At 40.7% G+C, this 13,310-nt stretch overlaps 1 protein-coding gene across 1 annotated transcript; it reads right to left on the bottom strand.

Annotated features, from left to right (window-relative positions):
- Positions 1 to 4,723: 4,723 nt before the first annotated feature.
- Positions 4,724 to 11,861, bottom strand: LOC109431423 (SCY1-like protein 2). Its single transcript, XM_019707634.3, has 5 exons — positions 11,616 to 11,861; positions 10,740 to 11,554; positions 9,948 to 10,620; positions 9,498 to 9,885; positions 4,724 to 5,548 (listed from the first exon to the last, which is right to left on the bottom strand). The coding sequence occupies exons 1-5, from the start codon at positions 11,740 to 11,742 to the stop codon at positions 5,167 to 5,169; spliced, it is 2,385 nt and encodes a 794-aa protein (XP_019563179.2). The 5' UTR covers positions 11,743 to 11,861; the 3' UTR covers positions 4,724 to 5,166.
- Positions 11,862 to 13,310: the final 1,449 nt, after the last annotated feature.

The raw sequence follows: 13,310 nt of genomic DNA, 5'->3' as shown, positions 1-13,310 counted from the left end.
TTCATTTATCAGGAAGCTTGTACCTTTGATGTTTAACCCCAGGAAACAACCCCTCATGAAGTTTGGATTGTTCACACGGTAGGTGCCTAGTACGAACCGCAGACGAAATCAGGAACTCCGGAGGCCTCTATTCCCCCTCCCTCGTAGGACAAAGTATTTCAACAAAGATCAATTAAGGACACACTACCTGATCTGAATAACTTTAGTTTAATGGGCAAACTTTACATAATAGCATTTTTGATAACTTTTTTGAGCAATTCATAGCATGCGCAAAGTTAGGCACACTATGCGCAAAGTTAGGAACAATCGAAGATTTTGTGCGCAAAGTTTGGAACATGGCAATGAAATAGTTTTTCGATTTTAAGTATTTTTTTTGTTTATATTATGATTTTTTTTATATTGCAGACTCAAAGGAGGATCATTAGTCTATCGTATGAGCATGTTGTTCATGATATATTTTGTTTGTTTGTATTTTTTATAACGACTAGAAATTTGATTTTTCTTAACTGCGCAAAGTTTGGTGCATACACGGTACGGTTCGAAAAATCGGCGGTTGCCAACATGGTGAAAAAAAAAAGTTTTGGTATAATAATCCAAGATGGCGGCCAAAATCAATATGGCCGACCCAACTTTTTATAACTGTAAATAGTAGTCCTATCTTTCCTCTTATGAACAACGTTTTGTTATTAGGTGGTTTTTGGAGAAACTTTTGAGTTGTAACGGTTTAAATGAGCCAACAATTGATCAAAATCGAGGGGTCCGCAAAAATTTTTGTGGCTCTAACTAACGGGGGGTCCATCAAATTGGTTAACCAAATGCATTTTTCTTACTTTTTTGGAGGGGACTTTCAGGAAATCGCCACCTTAAACATTTTTGAAGACATGGTGTAAATAGTGGGACGGTCTCAGCGAGAGTAACCCATGTATTCCTTACGGATATTTGCCTGAGTGAATGTTTGCCTATGTATAGTCGGTTTGGGGCAACTGCACTAAATGTCATCACAAAAGGCCGCAAGTGAAACAGAACCTGATCCCTAGGTACCCGATGGTGTCGATTCCTACGGGCTACGAGATTCATCAGATGTCAGCAAATCCGCTCATCGAGGCAGTTTTTCCTCAACATCTGTGCTATCTGTCTTCCCTGGGCTTGGATTATATCTTCCAGGAAGCTTTGATTTTGGGCATGTGGCCGATGTGCTTTGTAGAAATGACAAACAGTTCTGTAAAAATCAGATCTTTAAGTTATCTGATATAGGTATGTAGTTATACTGATCATGCTGCTGCTTAGTATATCGAACATTTGTCGAAGTCATTTCAAGACCAACAATTGAAAAGGCCGTGTTGGCGCGGCGGTGAATACTGGTAACCCTACACCCAGCTAAAGCCAAGTAGAAGATCAGTTGAGTGTATAGATAGATGGAAGAGAGAGAGAGAGAGAGAGAGATTGTCGATAGTTAACGAAGTGGTACAAATAGAATATTAAATTGAAACTGTAGTTGGAGGAATGGTTTGAAACCTAGCGGAAGGAAGCACTGAGAAATTGTGAGTAAAAGTGTAATAATTATAAGTAAATTGAAATTGAATAAAACCTTTTAGTTTAAGCTGATCAACAAAACAACGACTTTCGATCTGCTGTAAAAACAGTGTCGCAATTGAATCCCTCCCCGCTCCAACAGGCCGCATCAACATTTTTTAAACAAACATGTTTCTGACGACTTGAGGCCTTTTGAACTCCACCCACACACCTCACCACCACTAGCAGAAAGCGCAAACATCAAGCTTTCTGTTAATGGTGGTGAGATGCGTGGGTGGATCCCAGAAGGCCCTATGTCGACAGAAACGTGTTTGTTTACGCAATGTTGATGCGGCCTTTTCAATCGTTGGTCTTGATTTATGTGCCGGGAAAATATAATTCCAAGTTGGTGAGAATATTACAACCTGTGGGAGGGTGATAGGCCCAGTCAGACCCCTGAATGAACAATGTGGGTTAGTGTATGGGAATGCCATTGAAGGTTTGTAATATTCTCCGAGGCTTTCGAAATCCAACAGGGCGCGTCCCCGGGTTGCGGATAGGGGGAAAAGGGAGATTTTTCGCATTTGTACTGTAATCAGCCAATGTGATATTATCTCCTATGGTGAATGATATCACTCTATGGGAATTCGAACCTTGTAATGTATTGTTTATTAACTGCAATTTTCTAAGCTTGACAAGGTTTTGAACACTGTTGAAAATGCTTTGACATCCATGTGCACAACAGAACATGTGCTCGATGAACAAATTGAGATTTGAAATTATGAAAAGAAATCCACGTACTCCGGTGAGACTCGAACTCAAGACTCCCAACTCACTAGACGGGCGCTTCTATTCCTTCAAGCTACGGAGTCACTCGACTATCTCCGTCGCCAGCAGGCCTAGAACTGAACTCGATTCCACAATCACACATGGTTATCTTCTTTTCACAATCCAAACCTCCTTCGGATGGGATTAGATCTAACACATTGTCTATTGTGCACATGTATGTCAAAGCGGGAGAGGAAGTTATTTTTAATTGTCGACAGTTTCGAGCACCGCCTCCCAATCACTTATTGGTATGGCAATTAGTGTGCAGTCGGACTCTCGACGGGTCGGTCCTCGGCCGACCGAATACGCACGGTAAGGGTGACCGTAGCACCTTACAAATGTCAATTTCTTGATTTTGTTTTGGCTGACCAAGCCATGTGGGAAATTACACTGTTGAAAATGCTTTGACATCCATGTGCACAACAGAACATGTGCTCGATGAAAAAATTGAGATGATTATGAAGATTATGAAAAGAAATCCACGTACTCCGGTGAGACTCGAACTCACGACTCTCAATTCGGTAGACGGGCGCAAAGACTATTCAGCCATTACCCCTTCTTACCATCGACTTTGGAGTGACTTGCGCTCTCACTGCCCCACCAAATGCTGCAAAATGAAAATGAAAAACATCTGTGCTATCTGTCTTCCTATTCAGACTAGTCTTCAGAGGAACAGAAGCTTCCTCCACTGCGATCCACGATCGCACATGCTCCTCGGCTTTGCGCAGCAGATCTATCTATGTATATATATAAAAATGAATTTCTGTCTGTCTGTCTGACCGTTATGGATTCGAAAACTACTGGACCGATCGATGTGAAATTTTGTATGTGGGTATTTTTGGGGCCGGGAAAAGTTCTTAGCTTGGCGTGAGACCTCTCCGGTCTCTAGAACGGGGGGCTTCCATACAGATGACTTTGCGGGAGGCGTCCCTATTAAGCTGTACGTCAAAAAACACAGTAGGCAGGCAGTACGTTCGCCGGGACGGCTACCGTGGGGTGCCCTAATTTCGTGCGGGCCCAAACTTCGTTAACTTCTGACATCTGAGAGCATTATTATCTAAATAACAGCGGAATCATCCAAAATTTGCTATAACCTCAAAACTGCATTTGATCTCAATACAATTCACAAAAAAAAATAAAAATTTGATTTATGTCAAAGATTGAAAAATAAATTGCAAATGTATGCAAATAGCAGATGCCATATTCAGAGATACGAGAAAATCAACACTCACGGAAGTTAACAAATATTTCGATCTCTATCAGAGGTAAATATTTCAATTTATGCTTGATTATTTCAATTCAATATGTTTTATTTAAAACGCAATAAAATCACTTAAAAATGGTATTTTCTTATTTTGTTTAAACATTTTTGTTGTTGGCGAAATTAGGAACCCACAATTTGTATGGGTCCCTAATTTCGTGCACTCTTTTTCATAACTTTGTTTTAAAGGTTCATGTGTACACAAATGGCTACAAAGCCATCGTATGATTCGGTTATTAATAATAGTTCTAATTACTATTTTAATTGGTTTAAAATTAGCTAGGGACTGCTCATACACTACGTAGAAAAAAAAAATAAACAAATTTATAAATGTGGAAATACTAAGTAAGCTCGGGATGATTTTATTTACCCAAACATTGGGAGTAGTAGCTTACAGCCGCTAGTTTCATTCAAGCAAATTATTGCCGTAAGCTTTATTGCCAGAACACAAGTTTGGAAGACGACACTTTACTAGAACTAACCTCCCGAGGAATGTGCCTATTAATGGCACATAATAGAAACGTAAAAAGCTACATTTAAAAAAAAATGAATTATTTCACATTACTGACCATCAGTAAAGTTAGTGAACATTTGATTCAAATAGCAAACAATATATTGTTTTATCAAGATTTCAATAAAAGAGTCAAAATAATATCTTCTTAATCTACAGAAGGATTTTGGAAATCTTAACGTAAACATCCGGGACGAACATGGTAAACAGTAAATATTCACTCATATTTCGTCACAGACATCGATTTTATCTACACTTTATGGTTTCATTGGTATTCTACGATTATGCTACGTTTTAAAAATTAACATATTTAGGCGAATTCTACGTCTTTTAGAGTGAGCGAAATTTGGACCCATTTTGAACGAAATTTGGAACCCGTGCACGAAATTTGGCAATTTTAAACAAATCAAAACTAATGCTATATCTATCTTGTATAATGTGAAGATGCCTAATTTATATTTTTCTTGGGAGCTACAGTGCCAGCACTAAATATTATCGAAGAAATTAATCTGATATACTTTATGGTAAAATTTCAGTCGTTTATCTAACTTTGAGAATTCTTAAGTGCACGAAATATGGGCACCTCACGGTAGTAACAAATAAAAGAATAGTTGATTAAATGCACAACATATTTTTATTGGACATATACTAAAATACGTTACAGTGACGAATAAATTATGTAAATAACAAATGAAAATTATTTTCTATTTCCATGCTTTATGTAGTGTTTCGTTTCGCTAACACTGGTATGATAGAGTTCCACTTCTTAAATAGTGGTACATACATATGATGCTTTTTAGGAATGTAGTCATTCGATATTAAAAGAAGTTACTTGTTCCAAACAGTGTTTTACTAAATATTTACAATAATAACGTTCCCTATAATTCGAATTGATTGAAACTTTAACTGAATCCGGAAAAGATTTACGGATTGTGACGTAAAATAGTGTCAAATAATAAGATCATTGATATGAAATGCTGCTATATGACATTAAGTACAAGTGAAATGCATTAAACGCATAAGTTTGCTAGACAGTACATAGGTTATAGTAACTTCACTTTAAAAACTCTAATATATCCTCCTTTGTCAGAATGTTGCTTCCTTGACTAGTTGCTGTGGCACTGCTTCGCGAATTGTTCATAGGCTGAAGCAGCGGAGTTTTCGTTTGAATGTTTGAATTACTCAAATGATGATGGCTGCTGCTGCTTGTCGTAGCGGGCAGAAGAGCTTGAAACTGATCCATCGAAGGATTTCCATTGAAGCTGGCACCGACTGGATTGTACTGTGGTACCGCTACCGGTCGCTGCGGTTGCCACATCGGCATGGGCTGGAATGTGGATGGCGGTGGCACAAATGGGGATGGTTGCGTCGGTTGCAATTGGAATGCGGTGTTCATCGATGGTGCTGTGCTCACTGGTGCACTTATTTTTGGGACGCTGCAAATAAAATATTGAATCATTAATTCTATTTTTAACAACAAAAAACTAAACAGTATGGTTTGGTTGATTTGTTAAAAGGAAACAGTTGAAACTTTAAAAGGAAACACTAAATTCAACATTGCAGATCAGAGACTTTACGAGCTTCAAACTTGTAACTTCTATTTTATTCTTTTCTCGCAGGATATAAAAACTACAACGATCGTGCCCATAAGCTTGGTGTGGTTGTTGAGGGCCATAAACCAAAAAAGAGAAGGACTACCCGCAATCGAGATGGCTGAGCAGCAGCTTGGCAAGATCATCGACTTTGCGTCCACGAAGTCCAACATTAGTAAGGACCTGAAAACGGCCCTGTTGCGACTTCGTAAGTCGATGGACGATGCCAAACAGGAACACGTGAGACTCGTGAGGACTGGTCCATCTACCTGAGGCGGACGTAACAAAGTCCGTTAAAGTAATGAAGATTAAGGTAGGCTGGTGCGTATTTATTTATTTATTTATTTGTATAATCTATATATATTAGAGTGGGTCATTGTTTATATGGAAAAGTGAAAAATTCAATGATATCCCATCTGACCCTTAACTTAAAATTTGGGCACGATGGTTAAAACTACGTTTATATCGCGTTTGAAGTTTATATGGGATTTTACATGGGAAAATACACTTTTTTGCATTTCTCTCATAACAAACTCGAATTTTTCTAAAACCGTGTAACCGTTAAAGTGAAAACATAGCCTAGGGTGTCCTGAAAAACTTTGTCAAAGACCGCGAAGTGATCTGATGCTTATGAAAAAAGTTATAGCGTTGGCATTGCTTGGCGGAACATCATGATTTTGTTGCTTTTTCCTTTACATGTTAAAACATAAACACATGCATGCGGTTCGTTGATTATAACTATTTTCACAAGCATCGGATCGCTTTGCGGTCTTCAACAAAGTTATTCAGAACATCCTAGACTATCATTTTACAGTATCGGTTAAAAAGTTTCAGACAAAATTTTTCAATTTTGCTAAAATGCAAAAAAAGTATGTTTTTGTAATTGCGTTGCGTTTTCCCCTACTTTTCACTCGCGGTTACAATGATGAAACGGCCTACTTTTTTTCACTAAAACAAAAGTGCCGAAAAGTATTACTTTTCGGCACTCTTAAGAGTGCTGAAAAGTAGCACTTTTCGGCACCTTTGCTAGAACCCACTTTTCGATAACTTTCACGGCTACCATATCACAGCTGCTGCGTCTACAACCTCTGAGCATCTGCAATCTGAATTAGTACTTTTCAGGTTCTGATTAGGACTGCAGCAGCTCGGCGTAGAAACAGCAGCTGAAACTACTCTTGCTCTTGCCCATGCTGCGGTATGACGACGACGGGAGCTTGCAAATTTCTGACACCGACTCTATCATAGCCTACCTGATCAAACAAAAGCACCACGCTGATGCGTATGAATGAGTGGCACGTGGTTGCTCTTGATACATGTTCGTGTAGAAAAGATTATACTGATTGGGTATTTTTTGCAATTACAAAAAACTTTGTATGCAACTCGTTGCAAAACTCGATTTTTTCAGCACTCGTCGTATTTATCCAACTCGGCAAGCCTCGTTGGATAAACGTACGACTCGTGCTGAAAAAAAAACATCATTTTGCAACTTGTTGCATAAATAACTATTTCCCATACAAAATCCCATACAAATTTCAATTGCAATGCGCAAAGTGTAGACTCAACCGATCGTGCTCAAATTTTGCACAGATACTCAGGACCCGAAACGGAACCAAAAAAGCTTTGATCTGAGAAAACGCTTCCGATGACCCACACTTATTTATAGGGGAAATTACCTATTCTCGGCCGTTTTGTTCTCTTCGTCATGGGAGGTTTTTTGAACCCTATTGAACTCAGAGTTGGCCTCAAATCCTTCCCAACTAAGCTGAATGATATGGCCAAGTTTCAGGCAATTTGGTTGACAAAAACCCCCCATGACGAAGAGAACAAACCTGCCGATAATACCCAATGTCACCCTATATAAATAAAAATGGAATGGTGTTTGTATGTCACGAATAGGCTCGGGAACGGGTCAAAAGATCGACATGATTCTTTCATTGTTGCATTCCGCCAGGGTTCCGACGTGTTCGTACAAAAAATAATTAGAAAAAGTTACCGGGAAGGCAAGAAAAACGGAAAAATCTGAAATTCCATTTTGAGGGGCATTTCCTCATGGAACCGGATGTCGAAAAACAAAGTAGACAGGCAGGCCGACGTTTGCCGGGAATGCTAGTTAGAAATAAATAAATAAACGGCAATTGGGTCGCGGATGAATCCAGAAAAAAATGCGGCTATATGGACGACGTGTAAATACACCGTCCAGGAGTTGGTGTCTACTATTTTATTTTTTTCTTCTTTTAGGGTGATTTTTAGCGCAGATGGCTAGTTCTTCACCATAGCCATGTAGGAAAAAAGTTATCCTACCGAGCTCAACCTAGTGGCTCGCAAATTTCGTTACAATTATGACACAAATACAGAACAACCAAATATGAACTAAACACTAGGCTGTAGCTGTTATGCGCCTTCGCGGTGGCCGCTCGAGCAGTTCACGCAGATGTTGGACTGTATGACGACCGTGTAACAGGGCGAAGGCCGGTGGTAATAGTGAGCGGGTGACTTTAATGTCTGGGCCGTGGAATGGAGAAGCCGTTTCACGAACCACCGGGGTCAGATTCTGCTAGAGACATTGGCCATACTAGATGTCGACCTGGCTAATGTCGGTACTAAGAGTATCTTTAGTCGGAACGGCGTAATTGGCTTCTTTAGCTGTGTAGAGATAATTTCATATTCTGAATCTGCATGCCAAACTGAGCTAAAACCAAAATTTTCATGAATTTTGATGCCCGGGAATCTACATAAAAATCAATTTGAAGTTTGTATGGGAGCGATTTGTCGAATCACTCCTCGTCACATTTTGTACTGGGTGAAGCTGTCAAGCAGTTGCTCCTGGCTTTTACTTTTGCTGTAGAAGATGGTCTTAACCCCACACTACCCGGACTTTCCTGTTCGGGTGTCTGTTGAGCAGATTTCCTCCGTATGGTTTAGAAGAAAAAAAAAGAGGCTAACGGACGAGAAGAATGTTGCCGGATGCTGGTGTTGGGGACTTAGAAGAGCACTGAGCGATATAGAGAAGCAAGCAAGAATAGCCAAAAAACGATTGCACCACAAAAAGGAAAAATACCACGAGGAAAATGTGATTGCTCAAGCGCTAGAGTGTATGGAACATAATAATATGCGGTAGTTTTACGAAATATTCAATTCAATGGCGTGCGAAGAAAAACAGCGCCTTCTCCCGTCATGTGCAACGACCGTGATACAAACTTGCTAACGGATAAAACAATGATGGCTGCCAAGTGGAGAGAGCACTTCGAGGAATTGTTGAATGATGGGAATGGGAGAGCGACAGACAGAATCCGAAACGACGACGACGGACAGGCTATTAAAGCTTCAACGCTAGACGAGATTAAAACAGTCATTAGAGGGCTGCATGCAGAACAACAAGGCTGCTGAGAATGACGAACTGCTGGCCGAGCCTCTCAAGCACGGCAGTGAGCAGCTGTATCAACTCTTACACTGTATTATATTCAAGATATGGGTAGAGAAAGAACTGCCTACTAGTTGGTTGGATGTTTTCATTTGACCCCCTTTTACAGGGGGTTTAAAATCAAGTATACGGGCTCTCTGAAGGTCGCAAAAGCCTGAAGGATACGGTGGCCGGGGCATGTTTGCAAGGATACTGGACATCAACCTTACAAAGTAGGTGTTGGCCACAGATCCGGTTAGTACATAACAAGACTATTATTTGCTATCATGAATGTTTTGTAGAGCAAATGGAATGGAATGCCGAATATCAACCCAGCACGATTCGATCAAAACGTAAAATTTAAACTTATCACGTTTTTTGTCAGCTTATTACCTGTTCTCCATGGGTTTCATTTCGCTAAGAGTCAGCGGCCGGGACGTTGCTGGCTTCTCAATTTTCGCCTTGTCAACAAACTCTTTCGTAGTTATACCGATTTGGTGATCCTCGGAGTTGCCATTATCGGCTGTTTTGGAAGGTGCCAAAATGTCGTACTGTAATGGGTTACTGTCCGTTGGTCCAGTATTCAACTGTTCCAACTTTCTTGTGTGTTCGGATTGGACCTTTTGCGACAGTTCACTCACGAACGCCATAATTACATTGTACTGTTGCAAAGTTAGGCCGTTCTCGATTGACAAGGGCCACAGGAAAGGAAGAACTTTATTGGCCGCAAATTCCTTCGGTATGCCGAGCATCTCGTGATTTGCAGCAACTTTGTAGATACCTGAAGCGAAGAAAAGAATATTAGAACGGAACTCCAATTTATCAATAGGAGGGCATACATACCAACAATTGCCATGATGACGGCCGGCTCGCGGGGAGCTACCGTCGGCAGGAACATCAGTATGTCGTCTAGCACCAACCATTTGTCCAGTTGGGGAAGCAACTGACCAACGCACAACAGACAGTTGACCCGCACCGATGCCACTGCACTCTTTGCACAAAGATGTTTGATGCGCGGCAAAAGTGAGTTTTTCATAGAAGGGTAATCGATCAGGTTTGCGAACGAGGGCAGCACGGCCAGACAGAGTTCCTGCACTTGTGTGGAATTTGATTCGAGTGCTTTGTACACCATCGGGAGCACATAGAGTTTGACATCATTAGCTGAGGTCAGCTTCAGTAGAAGTTCCATGTTTTGCATGAAAATTAGCAGAATCTGCACCGGGTCCTGTAGGCTCATAATAGATTTTATGTGAGGAAAAATGTGTTTCTCGTACTCGGCCTTGGTGCAGTTCTCGGCTATCAGAAGGACGTTTGGCAGTACGAACGGTATCATAGTGGGATGAATGAACTCCTTGACGAGACATTGCAGTATTCGATGTAGGTTGATGCGAGCCGGAAGCATTTTGATGATCTGAGGCAACCCCTTGTAGAATTTGGCTTTGTCCTGATTGTCTCGTTGGAACAGTGTGTCCAGGTAGCTCAGACTTTTCACTCCAATGTCGTCAAAATATGGAACCTACAACGAGAAATAAGACAGTTATCGTAAAAGTTATATTTTATTGATCATCTATTTAATAATCACTGATCCATTATAATTAAACTATCGCTCAAATGGCAAATTTACAATTACCTTACCTTACTAATTTGCACCAAATCCGGTCTCCTTTCGGGGCTGGCCGTCAACAGTTTCTCCACATGGCTTCGAATGCCCTGCGGAACGTTCATAAGATTTGGACACTTCCCGGAACGTAGCTCTTGAGCTTGCTTCTTGAATGCGGTGTAGTCCCGCCCGAAAGTTTTGAATGGATTGCACTTCTTTGCATATATTGCACCTATGAGCACTCCCAGTGCATAATAGTCAGCCCGTGCTGAGTACCCATTCTCCAGGGCACACTCAGGAGCGGTGTACTCCAGGCTCGGTATGGCCAAAACGTTCTGATTGGGATTGTAATCGTAGCGATTGGCATTTTCGCTGCTCACGCAGTAGTCGAACCCGAAGATTTTCCAAATTCCATGCGAATTCAGAACCACACTATGCGGACTGATGTTTCGATGGACCAGCTTGGTCTCATTGTGAATGAACTGGATCCCTTCAATTAGCTGTAGCAAACCGTATTTGATTTCCGTCTCATACAGACTGTAGCTGCCCAACTCTGAGATAACCGGCGCCGGCAGGTTCGTTGTGTCTCCGAGCACATTGGCCAGACTGGCATAGACCGGCTCCGTGGCAAATGCGAAACTTTCTCTACTTTCTTCCAGGGGATGCTGCACTGTAAGCACTTGTGGATGTCGGATTTTCGTAATCTGTGTTACTCCTCTCCGGGCAATTTCGAATATTTCCTCTCGGTCTTCTTTGGAGTAGCGTTCGAACAGTCTTTTCTCCAGGAGGAATATTGATGCCTCTTGTCCGGTCGATTTTTTGGTGCCAGAGTAGATTTTCCACATGCATCCTGAAACGGATTTTCCCGAACATTAGTTTCAAGCAAATGCCTCGACATAGAAGTTACTCACCCCTTCCAGCGCTAGCAATATGTCCAGTGATGTCGTACTCCCTAGTCACGGGATTTCCCGGCAAAACCGAAGACAATTGGGAAACAGTTTGCGTCACCGACGTGTACAGCTTGTTGAACACCTCCATGGGCAAAATTTAGTTAAATTGCACCTGCGTTTCACTGTTTTAAAACTAAAAATTAATATTATTTTGCTACGCGTTGCAATAATTTTCCCACTGGAATAAAAAATACGATTAATCATTAAAAACGGAATGACAGAACACTGACAGTCGTTTACCGCTCGATAGCGCCATCTACATTCTCAATCATAAACAAACTTGTGAAATATTTCCCTGACTGTATTTTTGGTATTGGGGAAGATTCAGAAATTACGTCCATCGTTTTTCGGAATAGTCTATTTTACGAAATGACAACAGTGTTGATTAACACTCACAGGCTTGGGCGCAACCTCCTGTCAAATTTTCATTCATGAAATGAGCGATCAGCTGATCCGAAACGTCTCGTAAAATGGCTCATTTCTAGACCCCCCCTCCCCCCTCTGTCACGAAATTTCCCAGACTCAATACACGTACTGTCACACTTTTCTAAACACCCCCCCCCCTTCCCCAAATGTTGGACGTTATTTTTGAACGTTCCCTTGTGGATTTACCGGCTACTTGTATTCTACCGGTTACTTATGTGGCCGTTACAAAGTAGCCGTTTTCATATAAAAATCAATAATAGGAAGCAATCAGTGAAGTACTAGATTGAAAGGGAGCGTCCATAAATTACGTCACGCAAAAATTGCCCATTTTCAACCCCCCCTCCCCCCTATGTCACACTTTTTGTATGAGACCTCTGAAATTTTTGTGTGGGTGGTCACACTTTACTGAACCCCCCCTCCCCCCTAAAAGCGTGACGTAATTTATGGACGTTCCCAAAGTAGTGAGCTGGATTTTTGTATGGTGAGATGATCAATTCTCCGTTTCTGCAATGAAATGGTGCAAACAGCTTGGGTTATATGATTTCTTGCCTAATTTGATGCTGTTTGAGCAAAAGTTTGGGTAACTGTGTTGTTGTATTATTTATTTCTTGCAACTTCAACAACACAGTTACCCAAAGTTTTGCTCAAACAGCATCAAATTAGGCAAGAAATCATATAACCCACGCTGTTTGCAGCATTTCTTTGCAGAAACAGAGAATTGATCATCTCACCATACAAAAATCCAGCTCACTACTTTCAATCTAGTACTTCACTGATTGCTTCCTATTGAAATTATTTGTAAATTAAAAAAAGAATGTCGCTGAGTAGCTAGTGGCAACGAGGAATAGCGCATACAATAAAAGTGTTTAAAATCATGTTATATACTTTCACCCTTATTCAAACTCAATCTAGAATTTGCAGAAGAGTGTGTCGATGAAGAGAACTCGCTCATGTTACTTTCGATTAAATCAATTAAATTTAAATTAAATATATTTTATACCGCGTTTAGTTCACCACTGGACTGCGCACTGCGTATTCATAAGTGCGAAAACGTAAATAAATCTGCGCGATTGCATCAAATTAAATTGGCTGCTTTAACGGTGTTGAGATAATTCCATTTTCTGAAACAGCATGTCAAACTAAGCCGAAATCTAAATTTTCATGAATTTTGGTGCCCGGGAACCTATTTAAAAACCAATTTGAAGTTTGTATGGGAGCGATTTGTCGAAT

Source organism: Aedes albopictus, chromosome 1 (genome assembly GCF_035046485.1).
Source record: "Aedes albopictus strain Foshan chromosome 1, AalbF5, whole genome shotgun sequence".
Taxonomy (NCBI): domain Eukaryota; kingdom Metazoa; phylum Arthropoda; class Insecta; order Diptera; family Culicidae; genus Aedes; species Aedes albopictus.
This window is presented reverse-complemented; position numbering and strand designations above follow the sequence as displayed.